Below are 24031 nucleotides of genomic sequence, written 5' to 3'. Positions count from 1 at the left end.
TAATTAATTTCTACTCTTTTCCCTCTCACCCACAGTTTGGGGATATGGATTCCTGTCAGTGACAATTATTAATCTGGCATCTCTTCTCGGATTGGTTTTGACTCCGTTGATAAAGAAATCTTATTTCCCTAAGATTCTGACCTATTTTGTGGGGCTGGCCATCGGGACTCTATTTTCAAATGCAATTTTCCAACTTATACCGGAGGTAAGGAGGTTGGGCTGTTTGTTTCTGTGAATAATTGTTGTTTTTAAATGTTTCGGCACTTTGTACATTTTAAGCCTCCATAATTCTCGCAGCAGTTTATGGTCTGGTTTATAGTGTTTTGGATAAGAAAAAGCTGAATCACAGCAAATGAAAAAGCTTGTTCCAAGCTCTGGGGAAGTCAGTGTCAGGAAGAAAATTGATCTTCTGGGTGGCTAGCCACCAGGCCGTGCTCAGACAGCCCTGGGACCTTGGAGCGCCTTAACAAGTCTATTCTGTCACACATTCAGCAAATTTGATTTTCTGTACTTATTATTTATTTACTTCTGAAGAGCACACAGCATCTAATTTACTAAACATATACAATAAAATTCCTTTGTATATTTACAACAGCCGTAGGAGATCAGAGGACATATTAGAAAAAGGTTGACAAACCTTTTCATTTCTGTTTTTTTTTTTGACTGTGGAAAAAAAATCAATTGAGGGCTGATAAATAAATAGCAACTTATTTTTTCCTTTAATGAAGTGTGTTACAGATGCCATTGCCCAGAGTTGATCAGCATGTGATATATACGTTTTACTTCAAATCTATAATGTGGTCATATAGGGAAGAGAGGCAGAGGGAGGAGAATGAATAGAGGAAAAGAGATGGGAAGGAGCAAAAGACATAACTAGGAAGGAGCCACAAAGGGGGACCAGAGAAATCCATACACATGTGGATGGTATCACTCCAGCCCATGTACCCACAAAGGTGGAGCTCCAAACAGAGAGAAAATAGTACCACCTTCGGCACAGAAGTCTTAGAAAATTATAACCATATGAAAGTGGGGATGTAACTTCTTAAAAGTCATAGTATTATTATTATATCTAGAAGGGACCTAGGAGAACATGTACTTCAAACCCTCAATTGCAAAAATTAAAATTCAAAATTGCAAAAATTAAAATCCAAGGAGATTAAATCACTTATAATCAGTAACATAGCCAGGATTATAGTACAGGCTTTCTGAATATAAACATTACATGTAATATTATACATGGACCACATTTAACATAACATATATATTAACTCATCTGATTTGTGGGTCAAATTAAATTAAACTGATATTGTATGTGAACTGAGGATTGTACCTTTATGATTTTGAAGTTTTCTATTTTATTGAAAATGTAATAAAACATAAAAATGTTTGCTAGGAAAATAAGACACTTCTTCAGTAGCACTTAAAGGTATTTTTTTGCCTTTCTGTGGTAATTAGGGAATTATGGATGGATGTGCTCAGAGAATTATGTAAACACTAAAGAATCTATCTTTTTAATAATAACCCCAATTTACATAATTATTCCTTTTGTGGCAAAATTGCTTCCCCTTTGTTGTTTTAGTTTCATACCCTCTGTGTTAGGTATATGGAGCAGGTATTTTATGTCCTTTTTGCACTGTATAAATAGGTCCAGAGAAGCCACTGAAATGAAGATGTGGCATGAGGTCTCCCCCACAGAGACAAATGTAGAACAAGAACCCAAGTGTCTTCTATTCTAAGTTTGTAATTGTTATCTCTTAGGACTTCTTGACTCTATAATTTCAAACTCTAGCTCTTGCCCTGTGCTCTCTAAATGATGCATCATTTCATTATCATCGTGTGTGTGTGTGTGTGTGTGTGTATGTCTGTGTGTCTGTGTGCCTGGTATCTTAAATTTTTTCTTCTTTATTCTGGAGTTCAGTTCTTAATTTATCTCTGAAGGACTTACTAGAATCCTCTACATTCAAGAAGATCTCTTGTGAAAACAGTAATCCAAGTGAGCTGCCATATTTGTTTTAAAAATTTGACTCTGGATATGAGGGAAGAATATATTACTTTTAGGAAAAGTGGGTAATCAATATCTCATTTGTCTTTATGACCTATATCTAATGCTATCTTATAAATACAGGAGTCAGTACTGCTTTTTTACTATTAAAAATTTACTTTTTTAGGCAAATATTGCTGAAGATTTTATAGCTAGGAAACTGTAAGGTACTCTGGGGGCTTTATTTAATAGAGATTCCTCTGGTTATAAGACTTTGATGCCATCTCTTATAGTTTGATTATTCAAATTTCAGATTTTTGGCAGGTAAATTTTCCAGTATTACTTGGATGTAAAGGATAGACTTAGAACTGTGGTGAAAATTGTATACTGAATTAAATTATTTGATCTTAACCATAAGCCTTTTTTTCTCCCTTAGGCATTTGGATTCAATCCTAAAGTTAACAACTATATTGAGAAGGCAGTTGCTGTGTTTGGTGGATTTTACATACTTTTCTTTTTTGAAAGAACACTAAAGATGTTATTGAAGACGTATGGTCAGGTAAATGGACTTTATTTAAAATGTTTGATATTTTACCCACTCAAGTTACTTTATATAGGCATGTAAAGGCAGGAATTTTATTCTTACAATTATGTGAACAGTTCAGGTATAGACTTGTGAATATGAGTAGAAAGAAAAGAATCAATATATTGACAAATATAAGAGGAAGTCTTGATTCTTATTGTAGAATTTGGAGTAAATACTAACAATTTAATGTGCAATAACAGATGCACATAATTTGTTTACTCTCATATTCATTGACATGAGAAGGTATGTGTACTCTAAAACATGAAAAAAAAAACAACACAACCCTCAACAGAATCTAATAAATGAGGATATGTTTAAAGGGAGAAATTTTTTTAATCTAAAAAGATTATACTACATTTTTCTCTTATAGATAAAGACCATTAAATTCTCTTGCCTGCATGAGCAATCTTTGTTTCTTCTTATAACATTTTCCTCTCTTGGTTTTCCATGTAGAATGATCATACCCACTTTGGAAATAATGACTTTGGCCCTCCTCAAGAAAAAACTCATCAACCTAAAACATTACCTGCCATCAATGGTGTGACATGTTATGCAAATCCAGCTGTCACAGAGCCTAATGGACACATCCATTTCGATAACGTCAGTGTGGTATCTCTACAGGTATTGTCATTCTCTCTGCTGCATCATTTACACTCTGTGAAGCCCGCTGTGCATGCAGCTACATTAGTATTTTGCCCATTTAAATGTGTCAGGCTTATTCCTGTATGTGTGGGAAAAGCAGAATGTAAGTCTCTTACTTTTCCCACTTTCCCTCCATGTATTTACTACAAACATGAATTAAGCATGAAATTGTGAGTTTCTGGGTCAGAGACTTTACTATTCTCTAAGACTGTTTAACTATGTAAGAACTACTTAGATTTACACAATAATGTGTGACAAAATTGATTCAGAGCATTTCTGTTATTTTGCAATTCTTTCAGGATCCCAAACCAAAGAATCCTTTTGAGTGATTTTGAAACTGAAAGAAGACTTGTAAGCTAAGAAAATTGTGTTTAGGGACTTCTTTTGTGGTCCAGTGGTTAAGACTCTGCCCTTCCAATGCAGGGGGCACAGGTTCAATCCCTGGTTAGAGATCTCAGATCCCATATGCCACAAGGTGCGGCCAAAAAAAAAAAAAAATTTTTTTTTGATTGTGTTTATTAATTAATTGATTTAGAATTTATATTTCAATTTTATAAATAATGTTAATAAGTTTCATTTCTTGAGCAAGAATTATATGCTGGGTAATAGGCCAGATGGAGCTAGTAGTAAAGATTTGTCCTGCCAATGCAGGAGACACAAGAGTTGTAGGTTTGATCCCTGGGTTGGGAAGATCCCCTGGAGTAGGAAATGGCAACCCTTTCCAGTATTCTTGCCTGGAAAATCACATGGATAGAGGATCTTGGTAGGCTACAGTTCATAGGGTCTCAAAGAGTTGCGCTCTACTGAGGACAAACACATACACAATAGACCAGGCACTTATTTATCTCATTCATTTTCCTGAATAACTATTAAAAGTAGAATTATTTTCTATGTATTAGGACTACACGTTAGAACTGTTAGAATTAGAACTAAAAGGAGAGTTTATTTTCTTTGTGTTAGAACTATTTGGACCTTATACCCAAATGATGTGTGCAAAGAGGAGAATTTATTGGGAAGATCGTGGCTGTCTAAAGGGACAACCAAGCTACAGCCCTGGAACCATTAGAATCATTAGGACTTCCTCTCCTTCTGTCTCATCTGAGAGCCATTCTTCTCTTTCATGGCGGACCAGCTCCTTCATAAATGGGAAACATAGCCACTAGCAACTCCTGAGATTTATATTTTATAATTTCAGCTACTAGATGGAATTGACCTGCCTCTTTCAGTCCTAAATGTGAAATTTCTGGCAGGTGTCTCCTTGGTCCATCCTGAATTAATGTTCACTTTTAGAGTCATCTCAGTGCCTAGAGGATTGGGCCCTTTGTAGGACCCCAAGGGAATATGGATGCAGCAGACGAGAGGTTATTTTAAAAGGAGAGTGGGATGTTAGAGTCATCGGTGTCCGTACAGTTTTCATTTGACAAATTAAGAAAGTAGAGCATTAGATGCTAAATAACCTCTCTAGGGTCTCTCAGTTCCTAACTGACAGATCCACAAGCTACAAAGTTAAATACAATATTAAAAAAAAAATTAAAAATAAAATCAAAAGGAAGCCAGCTAAGAAAAATAAGCCAGAAAAAAGAGATTTGGAAGAGGTTTTATTAGTGCAGATGACCTGAATTTCCTTCTGGAAAGAAAGCATGATTGGTCTTATACTTCTTCCCACCTGATTAAGGAAAATCTCAAGTGTGTTTCAAGAGGCAGTTTTGTGTGAACACTAAGCTAAGAGAGGAAATTATTTCTTGCAACTTAATGAATGATGCTTTCAGGCAAGACTTTGCGAAGAATATGTAAATGTTCAAATAGATAATTTCCTATAATAATTTCAGCTAACATTTATTAAATGTTCAAGGACTATGCCTAGAACTTTAGATAAATGATCTTATTTGGTCCTCATAACAGCCCAGGAGACAAGCACTCTTATAATTAGGAGACTGTGGCTTAGAGAGGTTAAATAAACCCAAGGACACACAGCTCCTCATGATGAAGCTTCTATCAGAACTGAGGCCATCTGATGCTGAAGCTTGCACTCTTATATGCCTTGCTGGATTACCTTCATCTTCACTGCTTTACTAGGATCAAGATGATAACATCAACTCTTAACAAATATTAATTTTTGTAGGGGGAAGAAGGTAATTTGGTCCAAGATCACTGCTTTCTGAGGGCAAATAAAATTGAACCGCTCAAGAAAGTTTTACTTTAAAGTCCTAGGGCTCCTAATTATAATTCAGAATGATCAGAAGACATGTTTGCAGTCAGTACAAGCATTGTGACAGTTGTGGGCCTAGACATGATCCTGTTTTACATAACTTAGAAATGCCAATCAAAAGTCCACACTTTCTCTACTTCTGGTGCTAGTGCTAATATATAGGCTTGCATTCATTTATTCAATAAATACTGATTGAGTACCTGCTCACTATCCTAGGCACTGGGGATTTAGAAGCAGACAAATTCTTGTGAAACTTATATTCAGCAGAAATAGATAATATAGAAAAGAATAAACAAGAAAATATCAGGGGGACTTCCCTGGTGGTGCAGTGGTTAAGAATCCGCCTGCCAGTGCAGGAGACATGCGTTCGATCCCTGGTAGAGAAGATCCCACTTGCCGGGGAGCAGCTAAGCCCCGGAGCCACAGCTACTGAGCCCAAGCTCTGAAAGCCCATGAGCCTCAACTCCTGAAGCTCGCACACCAAGAGCCAGTGCTCTGCAACAAGAGACGCCGCCTCAATGAAAAGCCCCAGCGCAGCGACTGAGAGTAGCCCCCGCTTGCTGCAACTAGAGAAAGCCCACGCACAGCAACAAAGATCCAGCACCGCCATGAGTAAATAAAAGAAAACATCAGGTAGCATTAACTATTTTGATGAAAATAAAATAGCTTTCATCAAATTTTCATAGATTTGATGAAAATCGTGGGTGATGTGGGAGTGGCACGTGGAGGCTTCTCTGATCAGGAACAGTCCCTTAAGAGGTCAGCAGAGAAGTGGATAATGAGAAAGAAGAAACAGCCATGCAAATATCTGGGAAAAGAATGTTCCAAAAGCTTTGATAGGAACCCAGTTGGTCCCATACAAGGGAGCTGGAAGCTGAATGGCACTGAGTTTCCCAACATCAATTCTGGAGACCAGTGGCACAGTTCTTTTAATATTCTGAACAGAAACAACTGTGGACTTGTTAACCTGGATAAGCTACCAGTCTCGTGAGAGAGCAGAATAAATCTGGGTGCCTGGGAATCTACTTCTAGAAATGAAAAGTGAACGTCAAGCAGAGAAAGTACATGCCAGGATGACTGCCGTGAACCAGGCCTTGACGTGAGCCACATAAAAAGTCCAGATGCTCATTTCCTCTGGGGACTATTTTCTGGCCATTTTGGTTGTAGGTATAAACTCTAGTGAAGACAAATTGAGCTGCATACTGTTATTTTCAGTTTTCTCTTCACATTGCATTAAAAAAATGGAAAGAAGTGAAATTTAAAAATACTATCAGGGTCCAGATATTGCTTTAAGAGACAGGTAAAGAAATATGAGTCATACTTGTTTTAATAATAAAGTTAGGCTATTTTCTAATATTTTGTATGATAAGAATATATTAAACGTAGGTGACCTCAATGATTGAACATGGCGTGTAAAATTCATTTTTCATTTCGATGTCCAAGTATTGCCCCAAGAATTTTGTTGATGATTCCTGTTTTTACTGTTTTGATGGAGTGAAGTTTTTCCAAATTGAAGATAATAAGCATGAGTTAAGAAAAGTAGTTTAATTTGACATTACTATCCAAAGAACACAAATTACATAACAATCTGGATTATAATGATATGATTCATGTTTTTTATGGAATATAGGAAGAGCAAATGAAATGTTATAGAATAATTAAAATGCATGACTTAGGGATATCTTTATCAATACTCATCTGGACAATTTTGATTCATCACAGAATACTCAGAAACACTGTCATGTTTAAGGTTGGTTGCCTTTGGTATTTTTTCTATCTTCACTCATATGAAAACTATAGCTTTACACGTATTTTTAAAAATTTTGTTGCCATGGAGACTATTTATCACAGTTGGAGAGAAGAAGATATTTAACAGTTTGTTAGCTTGATAATAACTTTTAAATATTTGGACACATGGTGTGAAACTTCCTTAGTACCCTTGCTTCAGTCTCAGTAAATGTTAGCACTGGAGCCTGTGTGGGCTGTGTGTGTGCTGCTGTGGGTATGTAGGAGCTTTTGTGTTCTGGGGGAACTATAGAGAGGTAATAAGGAGGCAGTTAGGAGGGAAGAGGAGCAGAGGATGCATTTCTCGCTGCTCAGTTACTGCCCCTAAGTGCCATTTCCCGTCTCACTCTGACACTTGCCCTATTCCTCTCTGACCACTGCACACACGTGGGGAGAAGTTCACTGCTGTATCTTTGCAGCAATGTCTGATGTTACACACACACATCAGTATATATTTCCCTCTCGTTTTTTTCTTCTCTTTCCTTACTCTTTATCTTTGCAGCCAGGTGGGTCTCTTCCCCCTGAATCTACAGCTTTGGAAGGACTGTGTTCACCAGATTCCTCAAGCGTGTCAGGTACTTTGGGGAGTGTTAGCTCTTCAAGCCACTAGGGGGCCCACCTAGTTCATTCCTACAGTGGTCTGTAATCACTGTCTTTTCTAAAGGAAACCTCCTGTGCTTTCCTTTAAGAAGAGATGCTATTAAACTATTAAACAGTAAATGCTAGAAGCCATTTATTCTTCCCACAGAAGAAAAATTAATATCAGCCATTTAAAAAAGTTGACTATTGTGAATTTTATGTTGAAAATTGAAGTGTAGTGAAGTAGAATTTAGCTGCAAAGTGTGGTGACGTTAGGGACTTTGTCAGTGATGGGTAGGACATGATACTCTACAAATGCAACATTTTTGAGGTGCTTGGGTCTCCATGAAAATCCAACAGATTTTAAATATAGTTCATTCATTCAAGTATTTATTAATATATACTTGGCCTTATTCTGAGTACTGAGATACATCAGTGGGACAGAACATAACATAACTGAAGTATTCTGTAGTATACAGAAATATTTTACACAAAAGTGGAAAGCATCCTTTTTTAAGTACAAAAATCAGAAGCTCTGTATGTATGTGTGGGGCTTGCTTACTGCTCTTTTTCCTCTAGTGTGGTGGGTGTTTCTCTGTTCTTACCTGGAGGTGGAAGGGTGGTATCTATCCCTGGCTGACCAGGAAAGGGGACTGGGACACTGTGAATATCTGACCTGATGCCCTTGATTCAGTCTCATACTTCACTCCAGTTTGCTTCATGTCCTAGAGTTGAGGGCTTTTTTAGGTTCAGTTTTCCCAGAGGGTAAATCTCTAGTCTTCATGTGACGTGGTTTCCTTGCTGAATTGACTTGGGAGCAGTCATCTCGTGTTTTAATTGCTCCCTAAATAAACTAACAATGAATTCCTTTTTTTAAAATTAATTTTTATTGGCGTATAGTTGCTTTACAATGTTGTGTTTCAGCCCTGCAGCAAAGTGAATCTGTACGTTTACTTATATACCCTCCTTTTTTGGGATTTCCTTCCTGTTTAGGTCATCACAGAGCCTTGAGTAGAGTTCCTTGTGCTATAAAGTCGGTTCTTATTAGTCATCATAGTAGCAATAGTATATATATATGTCAGTCCCAATCTCCCAATCCATCCCACCTTTCCCCCTTATTTTTAGCTCCATTCTTCCTCTGCCACCTTCAGAGGTGCTTGCCTGATGCCCCCGCTCCCCAATACTTCTGAGGTTTTAGGCCCCGCCTCATTTTGTTTCTTTTGACTCTTTTCCTCTGTACAGTCAGAACTCGTCCTCCTCTTTTCATCCTCCAAAATAAATATCTCTGTGCTCTCATCTTCCATCCTTTCAGTCCTTGTGACTTTATGTCTTTTTTTAGTCTTTAATTCTAGGAAGTTTTGAGAGGGACGAGAGAAAAATATGTATGTCTAGTTTGCCATACTGCACCAAAGACCTGTTTACTCTATTAAATCATGTAATTTTTGAGCATCATAAGATTTAAAAACAGAAATCAGTTATTTTATTTTATGGGGTTATACTAGCAATTAGTTAAAATTGAAAATGATACATGTATTAAATCATACAAGAAGTGGTTCTCGTTGGTCTTGATTGACAGATTCTTACAAAAGAGTTGGCTGAATTAGAGGCAAAGGATGTCGTTACACAACCGTGAGGAGGAATTCTGAGCGCACCTTGGTTGTTCATGGCGTTAGTTTCCTCATTGGATCCATCTCCATGCTTCCTTGCTCCTTACAGACTTTTATCAGGCGCTAGACAGTGTCTTTTCAAAGTCATGAAAATTTGTACCTGAATCCACTCTCAGTGTAGCCCATGCTTGACTAATACTAACTTGCTTTCGTTCATCTTTAGGGAACGCTTTCTCACATTTTCAGGAGTAACTGTTGCAAAAAAGTTTCCATTACTTCACAGAATTCTCAGCATAACCTTTTCTTTCTTTAATGATCAGACTGTGAAGATTATTTGGAAACTCCGTGAACTTTGCTGTCTCACTTCATCTGTTACTTCCTGGCTCTGTGGTCCTCATCCATATCCTCATACCCTCTCCACCTTCCTTTTTGTGTCAGAACTTGTATCCTTTCTCTTTGTTAAGGCTGTCTGCGTGCTAAGTTGCTCAGTCATGTCTGACTCTGCGACCCCATGGACTGTAGCCCACCAGGCTCCTCTGTCCATGGGATTCTCCAGGCAAGAATACTGGAGTGGGTTGCCACGCCCTCCGCCAGGGGATCTTCCCGATCCAGGGATTGAACCCACCTGCATCTCTTATGTCTACCTGCAATGGCAGGAGGGTTCTTTCCCAATAGCGCCACCTGGGAAGCCCGTTCTCTTCCTTAGACAATTTTTTTTCTCCAGACCGTTTTGCTTCCCATGATTTCTCAAATCTTCTCCTTCTCTACACTGTGCAACTTCTTGAAACATCAGCTGGTACTGAAATAAGCATGTGTCAGACACTATCTCAAGTGCTTCACATGTATTAACTCATTTATTCCTCAGAGTAACAACTGTGTGAAGTGAATACAGTAATTGTCTCCATCTTAAAGATGTGAAACTGATGTTCAGAGACGTTGAGTAACTTAGACAAGGTCACATGGATACCAAATTAGGACTAAAGCCCAGACTTCCTGGTTCCTGGTAGGGTTAACCATTATCCTAAATACTTTGTCTGTTTCCATATGTTGACCAGCCTTAACCTGCTCCCTCCTCTTATTCATCATCTCCTCAGATATTTGCGTGTGCTCAGTCAGTTGTGTCCAACTCTTTGCAGCCCTATGGACTGTAGCCCACCAGGCTCCTCTGTCTGTGAATTCTCCAGGGAAGAATACCACAGTGGGTAGCCATTCCCTTCTCCAGGGAATCTTCCCTATCCAGGGATCGAACCTGCATCTCCTGCTTGGCCGGTGGATTCTTTACCGCTGAGCCACCTGGGAAGCCCCCTCAAGTATTTGTGTATAATTTAAAATTTTACTCCGAAAAAAAAAAAAAAAAAAGAAATTTACTCCATAATCTCTGAAATTTCTCTCTGGAATGATATAAGTGATTTTTCTAGGCAGCAGACTATATTCTTCACATTCATTCATATCCTTTCTGAAGCATTCCTATAATCCAGCATGCATTTGAGTACCCTTTATTGGCTAAATGTTAGGACTATAAAGGCAGATTTTTCATAGGAACTTATTAATATTTCCTTCCTCTTGGAATTACTCATTAAATGGTTTCTGTGACATAACACTTTTTCTTGTCCCATTTTAGCTACTACTTTCTTGATGTTTTCTCAGAATCTCCTTTTCTCTGCAGGACAACTGGGAGAGGAAGCAAGGGCTCTGGAGTTGGACAAAGCCAGTCTTGTGTGATTTGGGGAAAGTTAGTCAGCATCTCTGATTCTGTGTTAACCCGTATGTGAAATGAGGAACAAGATTCTTCATAAGTTTTTGTGAAAGTTATTTATTATGGGCCAATTCTGTAACAATGTGTCTGATGTTACACACACACATCAGTATATATTTCCCTCTCTCTTTCATTCACCGAGTTTTTTTCTTCTCTTTCCTTACTTTTTAATCATAATGATCTTATTAAATCTTTTCACTTCAACTTGCATTCCTCTGGGATTAACTTTTGAATCTGTGTGCATAATTATTAATATTTACAGATCATCACTTAGAAGAGGGCTTCTTATACTAAGCTATGAAGGCTTTTGAATCTGTGTGTAGTTTTTTTTAGCGAGATAGAGAAGGTAAAAACATAGAACTCCATGCTTTCTCATCTTGATTATTTACTGTTTTAAAAATTTGAGTGACTTTCCTGGAAATTAAAGTTTGACTTTTAAAACTTGAAGGCTTTTTGGTAAGAAAGACAGCTTTTTGAATATATGCTGTTGACTTCTGTCTGATAGACTTAAGAGAACTTGAAACATTTACTTTCACTGGAATAAAACTTTAAAGTCCAACATAACATGCCACTTGAATCATATTATCAGTTTTTGCACTGCATATTCTTTCAGAGTTGTTCAGCTACCCACTCATTTGTCCAGTTGCATCTGTCATACTCTGACACATTCAGTTCATTTGAAAGGACATTAAAATGACACCTTAATTATGTAGGAAAGACACTTGGTTGTCATGTTATTGAAATAATTGGGGTGCATAAAATATTTAAAGATTGAATTGAGTTGAAGTTAAGTGCTGTTAACTTTTTAAAATTGATATAGACATTTTATACAGATAAATTCTAAAGATGAAAAATTTAGTGATATAAAAGGTAAAAATAGTCATTCAAAAGGTGAGATAGAGTGCCAGTGAATAAAGTCACAAGACTAGAGGTAGTACATAGAATCTAAGCTAAATCAGAACTGAAATAGAGAGGTTTGAAATGTCAACTGAAGCGACTTTCCAGAAAGGCAAACTATCCATGAAGGATCATTCTTGCTCTTCTGATAAAATAATGTGTCGGATACACAAATTTGGCAGAAGCATTTTAGTTGATATCAAGTGTGGGGAGGGCCTTAGGGTTATCTGTTGTTCCTTAAATTAGCCAGTCATTTGGCCAGCTAAGACATCCCTGTTCTTACACAGGGTGACTGATAGCATCACCATTGACACAGAAAATTCATAAAGAAGGAGTTGGTACTACCAGCTGGGAGAATCAAATAATAATGTATGTGAAAGTGTCTTGAAATGTACCCAGAGTGAAAGTATTAGTCGCTCAGTTGTATCTGACTCTTTGCGACCCCATGAATTTATAGCCTGCCAGGCTGCTCTGTCCATGGGATTCTCCAGGCAGGAATACTGGAGTGGGTGCTATTTCCTTCTCCATAGAATATCTTCCTGACCCAGGGATAGAACCTGGGTCTCCCATGTTGCAGGCAGATTCTTTACTATCTGAGCCACCATGGAAGCCCCAATGTACCCAAATCCATAGTTTAATCTATTTGAAGGACAAGCAGTTGCTTAAGGGTCTCAGTCAGGAACTGCTGTTATAGCCAAATGAAAATGGAATGTTTCAGTTAACCATCTGATAAACATTTAAATATTAATGATTAATATTTTTGTAGAGTTTTAAATTTTAATCCATTTTATGTACTTTCAGGTCCATGCAAACATAATTAAAATATTCTGATTTCTGGGTATAGCTTATAGACTTTTAGGCTTTCTTTTGCCTCTGTAAATAGACACACACAATTTAATTTCTGTTGAATGATTAATATTATAAAATAATTTAAAAATTTTAATCTAAAAAAAGAAAAGAAAGAAAAGACATTAAAAAATAAGACATTCCCAGAGAAGACTTCTCAACTTCCCTAGAAATTTCCAGAGAAATACTGACTGATTCCTATCCCATATACTTTTTGTCAAAGAATCTTTAAAAATTCACTGAAACGAGTGAGTACTCCTCATAGTGGACAGAAACCTTTTGTGAGTTATCAGAATAAGATGCCAAAAATTGCTTGGTTTCCAGTTCGATTTATAAAGTGCAGAGCAAAAGAAAAAACAGAAGATCTGTTTGATGTTGGTGGGAAAGAAGGGAAGACGTTTGATAAGAGTTCTGGTTAGCGTTGGTCTATCTTGGCAAGAGTTGGTCTCTTGGGGTTGAAAGATCAAAAGTGAGTGCATAAGCCTGTGCTTCAGGAAAAAATTATAGTGTGATTAACAGAAATGAAACAGTCAGAAAGAACGTTGGAGGAAGGAGGGGAGGAGGAAAGATGATTCAATTTTCTCTAAATGAAAACATTTTTATTGCAGCAAAACATATATATATATATATATATATATATATGGAAAAGTGTACAGCAAATAAAATAATTTACTATATACTATGGATGCCTTAAGGTACTAGGGCTTGTCTTATAGAACTTCTGTGAGAAAGGTTGGGGTACATAGCTAGACTTGTAAGAAATGGGTCATCGGGTATGTCCATAGGTAATTTTACTGAATAACAACAAATCACTGTCCAAATTGTTATACTTATTTACACTCTCAGCAGCAGCAGAGGAGAATTCACATTTTCTCCACACCTGGAGAATTGCTTTCTTTAGTGATTGTTGGAAATTTCAGACTTAAAAAAAATACCTATTGCTTATTTAATGAATTTGTGGTGGTGTCTTTCTGTGATTAGCCTTTGTTTATTTCTGATTACTAGCTAAGTTGAGCATCTCCTTATATGCTTATTGGTCATAAGTTTCCTTTTGTGTTTCTTGTTCATCTGTCTCACACATTTTTAGTTGAGTTGCTTATCATCTTTTCTTACTGATTTGTATTATAGAAAGATTATTCTCAGGCTTGTTAAAATGGCAAGGAATACTTAATTATAGAAGTAGGGGTCAACTCTATTGCTATAGAGTAGAGACGTGGGGCTCAACTTGGAATATAACAGAGACAGCTGAGGATTTATGTCTAACGAGCAGAGTGAGGCAGTCCGTGGATAGAGAATTACTAAGTGGAGACATTAAGAGTAGGAGGGATTCCCCCCCGCCCTTTTTTTTTGGCTGCACTGAGCTGCAGGAAGAACTTCCCCGACCAGGGATGGAACCCATGTGCCCTATAGTGGAAGCACAGGGTTTTTAACCACTGGACCACTGGAGAGTTCCAGGAAGGATCCTTGTTAAACCAACTTGACAGAATCTTGCTAAAGGCAGACCAAGATGATCAGATATCAGGAATACAGGGATTCTTACTAAACTGACTTAGCATGATCCCTGCTACAACTGGACTCCGTACACAGGCGCAAAGAAGCCCGAGAGTGAGGTCTAGTTGAGAACTGGGCTCGGAGGATCCTGGCTAAAGTTTAGTCAAGGATAGTCTTTGTCATTTGGACTTTTGTATATATTCTGGATGCTAATCTTCATTGATTAAATGAATTACAAATATATTCTCAAAGTCTGTGACTTCTCTTTTCATGTCATTTAAATTGAATTTTTTCAAGTTTTAATTTTAATGTAGTAAAATATATCAATACTTTCATTCAAGATTTTCACTTTCTGTATTTTGTTTAAAATAGCTTCCCTTTGCCAAAGTAAAGAAGATATTTTTCTGTTTTTTTTTTCAAAAAGGTTAAAGTTTAATATTCCATGTGGAATTTATTTTTATGTATAAGTAAAGGACCCAGTTTTTTTCTCTCTGTATAGATAAGCAGTTAATCTAGCTTCTGTTATTGAATAGCTCATCTTATTGCTGCTGTATGTCACGTTTCTGTATATCACTGTGCTTATATCTAGACTTTGAATTGTCTTTAATTTGTTAACAAATTTCAACCTTATTATCTCAATGCATTAATTATTATAATTTATAGTGAACATTGAATGTCCTAAGACAAGGCTCTTTAACTTGTTGTTTTCATTGAAAATTAATTTTGTTCTTTCATGTCAATATCATTTTGGGGATTTTTATTGGCATTGCATTGGACTTAGAGATCAGTTGAGGGAGAGCTAACATTTCTGTGAGATTTCAGATTTTCTTTGTTTTGTAATTTTATGTAGAAATGTCTTTAAAGTGTTCTGTTAGATTTATTCCTAATTACTTTGTAGCTCTGTAAGCATTATAAATGGTATTGTTTCCTACTCTATTTTCTAATTATTTATTGTGTAGAAGTAAATTGAATTCAGTATATTGATTTTAATCCTGCACTATTGCTGAAGTCTTCTATAATTCTTTGTGTTTTATTTGTTTGCTCTTTTGGATTTCCTATGTAGATGTCAATGAGTAAATAAGCAAGTTTTTTTCTTTATAATTGTTATAACTCTTTTTCTGGTTACATTGGCAAGGACTCACAGGATACTATTGAGTAGAAGTAGTGATAGCTGGTGTTTTGTCTTGTTTCTGACTTTGATGGGCACACTTTTACATTTGGAAGGTGGCTGGCTCTGTTTTTTTTCTTTTAATAGATACCATTAATTAGATCGAGAAAGTTCTCTCATATTCAAAATTTACTAAGTATTTTTCTCAATGTTGAATTTTATTGGATTTTTTTTCTTTCTCTGTTCTATAAACAAGTATGGATAATCTATACTTAGTTAATTTTTTTCTTCTAAAATTGAGGAGTCTTAAAGTGGCATGAAAGGCTAAATGAATAGATAATATTTTCTGGCAAAAATTGTGTCATTTCTGAACTCTACAGTATTATTCACTAGGTATTATTGATTAGTAACATGAAAATTAGAGCAACTTTGCTTTGTCAAAAGAACTTGAGCCAAAATAATGCCATTTGCAGTAGCATGGATGAACCTAGAAATTATCATACTAAGTGAAGTAAGTCAGAGAGAGAGAAAGACAAATAGTGTTCGATATCACTTATATGTGAAATCTAAAAAAATGATGTCAATGAACTTATTTACAAAACAGAAATAGACTCAGAGACGTAGAAAACAAATTTATGATTGCCAAAGGGGAGGGATAAATTGGGAGTTTGGGGTTGACAGGTATACACTACTATATATAAAATAGATAAACAGCAAGGACCTACTGTATAGCATGGAGGACCGTATTCAATATCTTATAATAACCTATAGTGGAAGAGATTCTGAAAAAGAATATATATATATATATATATATATATATATATAAAATATATATATCTGAATCACTTTGTTATATACCTAAAATGAACACATCACTGTAAATCAACTGTATTTCCATAAAACTTTTTTAAAAAAAAGAAAACTTGAGCCAGATAGATCTGAGTTGAAATTTTGACTCACAACTAGTCGGGTTACTATACTTTTCCTAAAACTAATTTTCTTTTCATCTTTGAATTGGTCAGAGTCTCTCCCAATAAGGATTATTAGGAGAATTAAATCAAATTATTTAAAAACTAATGAATAAGCGTAGCTGTGAAGTAACTATTAAATTTTATTAGTACCACTACCATACTACCAAATATCACCATCTTGCTGAGAAGGTGTGGGGATGAAGTGAGAGCGACAGCAGCCAGCTTTGTGTGTGGCCTCAAAGCCACAATGTTCTCTATTTCAATTGCAGAATAATGATCGGGTAACTCTTGATTGAGTAGGAGAGTTGGTATAAAGTTGTGGGCTCTGGTGTCAGGTTTATAAGCACAAATCAACTGGAAGGAGGAAAGCATTTTATGCAGTGGATTTTCTGTGAAGTTATGGTGGGGTACATTTTGAAGGTTCAGAATTGATGGATTGCTTTAGTATAGGAACAATTTACAGTCAAGAGTTATGTTTATGAAGGTTTCCAGAATAGTTGAGAACAAGGTTTTCACGGATGTTTGCAGAAAACAAAACTAAATAGCAAGTTTGGATGAAGGATATGAAGGCAGTTGAACTCCAAGGTTATTTGTTTTCCCTTTAGACCAAACTTCTCAGTGTCCAGGTACATTAGGAGAGACTTTGGTGCACAAAGTCCCACGTAGTAGGCAATTCTGTCCTCAGGGACACTGGAGAGGAATATAGAAGGAAACAGCCAGGGGCTGGGGTGAGATGGAGCCGTGCTAGGTTTCCAGGTATAAATAGAAGACATCTCATAGGTCTTCAGTATATCGTACTCTCCTTGATAATGTCTTTTTACATTGCCCTAGCACAGAGGAATGATTGAGAATACTTGGTAAAGAAAATACATGCCCAGGGCTGAGAGTAGACAGTGCTGTAGTAGGAACCTTACAGGTATTGTGTTTAATCCCTACAACAGTCCTGTGAAATAGGTATTAAATCTGTTTACAGATTTAATTAAGAGTTAGTTAAATAACTCACACAGATAATAAATGGCAAAGTTATGATGAGATCCCCTCTTGGGGTCTTGATTTGTAACCTCCTGATCCTTCTGTATACATACATGACATGACCTTCCCAATGGGAACATTGCTGTAATCAGTTCTGATTTCTAACAACGAACTTACAAGTGAATTTCTGCAGTACAACTTGAGGATTGCTGATAGAGTGAAACCTCATTAATTTTGATTCTACTTATCCTAACTAATAACTTATGATTTGTTGTATTTTCCTTTTAGACTGGGTTGTAGAGTACTTGAAGGTGAAAGTGAAAGTTGCTCAATTGTGTCCGACTCTTTGCGACCCCATGGACTGACTATACAGTCCATGGAATTCTCCAGGCCAGAATACTGGAGTGGGTAGCCATTCCCTTCTCCATAGAGTACTTTGGGTATCTTCTATAAAAATTGCTTTTGAAATAATATGTTAGGAAGATGCACCTAAAGTTTTCAAGTTCTCTAAAGAAACACCAAGTTGTTACTATGGAATTGAGAAGCCACATTAGTCTTATGCATACAACATGGTGGGTTTTATGAAGGCCTTCGGTCTCACCTCATGCTGGCTGTGGATTTTGTTTGTTTGTGTGAATTCTTGGAAGCAACAGAAGTGTACTTATCTAAACATGTTCTATACCAAATTGCTTTCACTAATCAAGCAGGACTTATCCTTATTTAGGAGAATTAGTGAGGTTTTACTCAATTAGGCTTGATGTCAAGTTAATTTTTCCTCCATTAGCATAATGAAGAATTGCTCTGTTGCTTTGTTGTGCACACTGATTGATAAAAAAATTGAGAATGAATGCCAATATATTTTTCTTTTGAAAAATGAGAAAAAAAGAAGAGGTTCAAGTAAATTATTCTGGGCATCAGAAAGAGTTGCTTAGTTTTACTGTGTCCTTGCTTAATTTTATTATGCAAGGCAGCATATGCAATGGAAAAAATGTAAATATATATTCTATTGCTGGTGTGTCTTTAACATCAGCTTTTTCAAATATTTTAAGGTTGAGTTATAAAAGATGTCCATATCATAAACACTGAACTTGCCAAAATAGGCCTCTTTATATCTGCTGTTTGCTCATTTAAAAATATTTATGTGGTGTTATATTCTTTACATGCTACATCTTGCAGTTTGGGAATACTGGATCAAGACCTGGTGAGTAAGTTTTACTCAGTGGATTGCATGATGGAAAATTTGCCAAAGCATGAGATGTTTTAGTGTAATAAGTAAAAGTCATGTCCTGAGTAGAAGCTCTTGGGGAGGTGAAATTTATTCTATATTCTATTATTCCGTGTTATATTTATTCTGTATATTTCAAAAATAAGAATCCTAAATTAGAAAGATCACAGGGCTGAAGTATCTTGCAAATGAACTGTGGTCTTGCCAAGATGTTTTTTGAGTTTGACACTGCTGCAGTCTGTAGCAGAACATCAGCAGATTGTTAGCACGCGTGCACGTGCATGCACACACACGCACACACACACACACACATCCCTTTAGGTATTTATCTGCTTATCTTTTCCTATTCAGTTTTATGTCTGAGGCAAATGTCCTGATCACACATAGCACTTTTATAACTATCAATACTTCACTGATTATCTTAGTGAATAAAAATAATTGAAGGTGTTTAAGACCAAATTAAGTATTTGCTGTTAATAAATGTACCATCAGGTTACAGTCAGATCATTGATGGGAGGTGAAATTTGATTTTGCTGTGTACTTGCTTTTTAGGTAGGTAATTTTAGTCCCTTTTTGAGGATTTCAGTGCAATTAGGTTAATAACTCATTAGTTAAGTTGTGACTTTCTTCTGTCTTTAATTTTGCTCACTATGTTGATCAGTGGCCCAATATATCCAGATCTGTTTTAAGTTTGAGTTTTTATCAATCAAAAGGAGAGACCTTAATGTGTAAGCCTCCATTTCTTTCTTTTTTAATATTAAAACTTGATTATTCAGTTGGTATTTTTTTCAAACCTTAAACTTTCTATTTTGTATTGGGGTATCGCTGATTAACAATGTTGTGGTCAGGTGAACAGTGAAGAGACTCAGCCATACATATACATGTATCCCTTCTTCCCCAAACCTCACTCCCATCCAGCCTGCCACACAACACTGACTAGATTTTCACGTGCTATACAGTAGGTCCTTGGTTCTCCATTTTACTATAGCAGAGTGTACATGACCCCATTTCTTTTTAAAATTATTCTGTTTGCTTTTTATTTCTGACATCAAGTATCAGAGCATTAAAAGTAAAAAAAAAAAAAAGAACAAACTTTATTGAATCTTCTTCTACTTAAGATTATCAAATTGCTTAACAAGCATGACTTTATTAAACTTTTATAGCCAACTCAGTGAAGGCAGATTAAAGAAAAAAAAATTCAATAGCTCAGAAGACGCCAGTAAAGATTACTTTTGAAGTGTTAGTAAACCATGCATCTGGCTTGATGCTTTCTAGTTCATCTGCTTTTATTATTAGGTTATAAAATACATATCAGAAAAACTGAAGTGAGGGATCATCAACAGTTTTCTAGGTTGTAAAACGAGCAAATCTAGAGATAGTTTTACATTTGGAAAGTAAAATTGCAAAAATTCTTTACTGGGAGGGTATCATTTTTGCAGAAAATTTCTCTGGATTCTTTGTAGTTTTTGTGATTTTGACCAAAATTTCGGTCACTTAACTTATATATTAAAATAACAAAGGCAGTTTTAAAATTAGCCTTCTTTTGGGGTAATGGTTCATGTCCTGAATGATATCCTGGTCTATCGGCCACATCAGTGAGGCTGTGTTAATGGGCAGGAGGATGGTATTCAGTTTTCCATTCTGTCATTCACTCATGTATCCTGTGATCACATGCCCAGCACCAGTCTTCGTTCTGTACCCTGGAGATGTTGTGGCAAATTAAACAGAAAATGTGTCTGATCTCTGGCACTCTGTAGGCACACGGCCTAACATGATAGGGTTACAGATGCTGTGCAGCAGGTTGAAATGTGGTGATGTGATGATGTCTGCATATCCAGTTTGGGTGGTCAGGGACATATTTAAGCTAAAATACAGGCTATAGGAAACAGCTATGCATGCAAAGATCAGGGAGAAGAAGGTCAGGGCTGTGGAAACAGAAAGTGCAATATCTCCAGGGTGGGAAAGAGTTTGACTGGTTTTTAGGAATTGAAAGAAGGTCAGAGTAGCTAAGGCACAATAGATGCTGGTATGAAATGACATTGAGGAAAATTTTAGATCGAACTTTTTCTTCAAAGTAAGTGTTACTGTGTTCTACTTAAATAAGTATTGATCATCCCAAATAAGCACCTGGTTCTAAAATTACATTTTACTAAATGTAACAAATTCAGGAAGGGACAGTCAGAAAACTGTATCTTTTTACCTGTCTGTACTTTGGTCTGTAAGCAACAGATTCTATGAAGTAGATTTGAAAGCTGGAGGATGGTGTTTTATCCCCTCAATGATTGGAGGTATTATTTTAAGTGTGTCTGAAGTGTTAGTAAACCTCAGCGCATCAGCTTAGTGTATTCTACTCAGAACCAGAGGTACTCGAATCTGGCACCTTTCGGGATGGAAACTGGCAATAGTAATAAAATAACCCATTATTGTAGCAATAAATTACTGAACTCAAAATTTCTTATCTGGAAAAACTCGGTCCTGAGCAGCCTTTTTTGCCTTCTATTGCGTGGGCTTAAGAGTCAAATCATCGTGGTCCAGTGGCTTTTCCATCTCCAGCGAGGTGGATTTTGGTCCTGGCCTCACCTCTACCTCTCACATCACTTCATCTGTGATTGGATGTTAGAGGGACTCAGCTCAAGGCCTTTAGAAGAGCTCCTTTCAAATGGTAAGCACTCAGTGGTGTTAGTTGCCTTGTTGCTACTATGATTTTCATCCTTTCCTCCAACAATTTTCTTAAAACCGTGTAACTATCCTTGAATTAGATGCCAAATGGCTGCTGATTAAAGCCTTTGGTGGTCACTGGGATGGCTGTAAAGGTGCTGGCATCTGCTAACTAAAATGTGATTTTGGCATTCCATCAGTCCATTCAGTTGAGCAAAGCAAGTCTCCTCTCCCCCTGATTTATTTTTAAAAATTTATTGAACTCCTCCGTATATATATTCAATTAATTTTTGGATGCACAGTGCAACAGGCATGTGGGATCTTATCTTAGTTCCTTGACCAGGGTTGGAATCTGAGCCCCCTGCAGTGGAAGTGCAGAGTTCTAACCATTGGACCACCAGGGAAGTCTCAGCTGTGATAAATTTGGGGCTGAAATGAAGACAAAATCTTTGTCTGCTAGGAGCTTTTGATCTGGCTCCACGGCATTAAAGAATTGGTAAGAAAACAAAGAACAACAAAAATACTTCTGCACTTTCAGAGGTTTTTTTTTTTTTTTTAATGTAGATGAACCAGTTTGGAATTGATTAAGGGACATTTTTCTATGCAAAACCTTCCCACATTGTATAAATGCCCATTATGTTTGCTCTTTGGAGAGATTGGAATAGATGCTGCATATGACAATGGTTTGTGAATTTGTCATGAGAAAAAAATGTACTTTTACTAATACTTCACCTTCATCTATTCAGACACCAAATGTTCAGGATGCTTGTAGTGCTACATACTGGATGAACAGGAATGAATAAGAGGAAATAAAACCCCACCTTTCCTGGAGATCATAGGCATAGCTTGTTTGGCATAGAAGTTTAAATAATGTCTCTACTCTTTTTTAGAGGTATGACTCTGGGCATTACTTAATCTCTTTATACTTCAGTTTCCTCATCTATAAAATGGGACTAATAACCTCTTAAGGTTATTGTGATGATTAAATGACTTGTACACCTGCTACTGGGCTTCCCTGATAGTTCAGTTGGTAAAGAATCTGCCTGCAATGCAGGAGACCCCGGTTTGATACCCGGTCAGGAAGATCCGCAGGAGAGGGATAGGCTACCCACTCCAGTATTCTTGGGCTTTCCTGGTGGCTCAGCTGGTAAAGAATCCACCTACAGTGCAGGAGGCCTGGGTTCAATCCCTGGGTTGAGAAGATTCCCCTGGAGAAAGAAAAGGCTACCCACTCCAGTATCCATAGACTGTGTAGTCAATGGGGTCGCAAAGAGTTGGACATGACTAAGTGACTTTCACTTTCTCTACTACTATTTTCATTCTTACTCTTCTGTGCTCCCTGGGTATGTCCTATGTCTTTCATGCTCAATTCCTCAGTATAAAATTTCTTTTCTTGAATATAAAGAAATACTGTATATGTGGTCCAGTGGTTAAGATTCTGAGCTTTTAATGGAGTGGGTGTGGGTTTGATCCCACATGCCAAGTGGCACAGCCAAAAAATAAAAAATAAAAACAATGAAACCCAACAACAAAAAGCAAACGTGGAAACAAAGCCAATAAAATTACATCTTTATTTTAAAAAAAGAATATATATGTATGTGTGACAGAGTCACTTTCCCATACAGCGGAAATTAACACAACATTGTAAATCAGCTGAACCTCAATAAAATTCTTCTTTTCTTTAACTGGTGAGCAAATCTGCAGAGAATCATGTTTATCTCTTTAAGAGGAAAGGAGGTCCTTTTACCCTATGACCTGTGTAATTCTCACCCCTCACTCCACATACTAAGCAAAGATGCTCTGTTTTATTGAATTATTGAGATATATAGAGACCAGGGACTGGCTGCCATCTCAGAGAGCAGGGTTAACCCTTTGTTGCTCACTTTGTTCACTCCTGGCAGACTGCCTGTTTCCTAACACCGCCACTATGGCCATCATCGCTTCTTCTGTTGCAGTGACTACAGCTGGCACTTGCTCTTGTCCTTCTTGTCATCTGTCATCCCTGGTCTCTTATCACTTTCCTGAGCTTCTTGCCCTGAGAAACTTGTGCTTCTAGTTCTCTGCAAATGAGACAGCCCACCTTCATCTTTTGCAGGCCTGGGTAGTCAATCACTTGTAGTACACTGGGTGGGATCTCTGTATTTCAGTTCATTTCACATAATTCATGTCAGATGGTAATTACACCACAGGCAGCTGCTGCATGGGGCGGTTCCTCTACCACATCCCACCCTCCTCATGTCTCCTCATCTGAACTATTCTGTAGGACTTAATAATGAGCAATGTAGGTATCCCTGCCTTTGGGGAACCTCATTTTTCAGGAGTGCAGCAACAAATTTCTCCAACTTACATGAAAACTTAACCAATTTCCTAGTGCCTTCTGAGTCCCTTTAAGACTTCTCAGTAATAATGAGGGTTGCGTGGGTTGGGGAGTACATTATGCAGGCTTTTTATAAGAAATGGTATTCTGCTTCCCGAATGTATCAGAGCATTAATGCCCTCCTGGTCTGTAGAAACAGTAGGTTTCCTTTCAGAGTGGTGTAAGTGGTCCATTAAGACAACTGTAAATACTTAATTACTATATACTTTAAGTTTCATTGGCAAAATAGGAGCATAATTTCTTGAAAACCCCTCAGATTTCTCTTAAATTATTTTTTTAGGAGAGTAAAGTGATATGGTCCCCAACTGAAAATGAGAGACTATTATTTCAACTCCTAAGGA

The 24031-nt window shown here is 36.9% G+C and overlaps 1 protein-coding gene across 3 annotated transcripts in view; it reads left to right on the top strand.

The window, feature by feature from the left end:
- The window catches only part of SLC39A8 (solute carrier family 39 member 8), an 84375-nt gene that overhangs the window by 39654 nt on the left and 20690 nt on the right, over positions 1-24031 (top strand). For all 3 annotated transcript variants that reach the window (XM_020901950.2, XM_020901949.2, XM_070452193.1), the window contains exons 4-6: positions 36-205; positions 2418-2540; positions 3021-3188. In XM_020901950.2, the coding sequence (XP_020757609.1) occupies positions 36-205; positions 2418-2540; positions 3021-3188 (461 nt within the window). The remainder of the gene's footprint in view (positions 1-35; positions 206-2417; positions 2541-3020; positions 3189-24031) is intronic.

This window comes from Odocoileus virginianus, chromosome 21, assembly GCF_023699985.2.
Source record: "Odocoileus virginianus isolate 20LAN1187 ecotype Illinois chromosome 21, Ovbor_1.2, whole genome shotgun sequence".
NCBI classification, from domain to species: Eukaryota; Metazoa; Chordata; class Mammalia; order Artiodactyla; family Cervidae; genus Odocoileus; species Odocoileus virginianus.
This window is presented reverse-complemented; position numbering and strand designations above follow the sequence as displayed.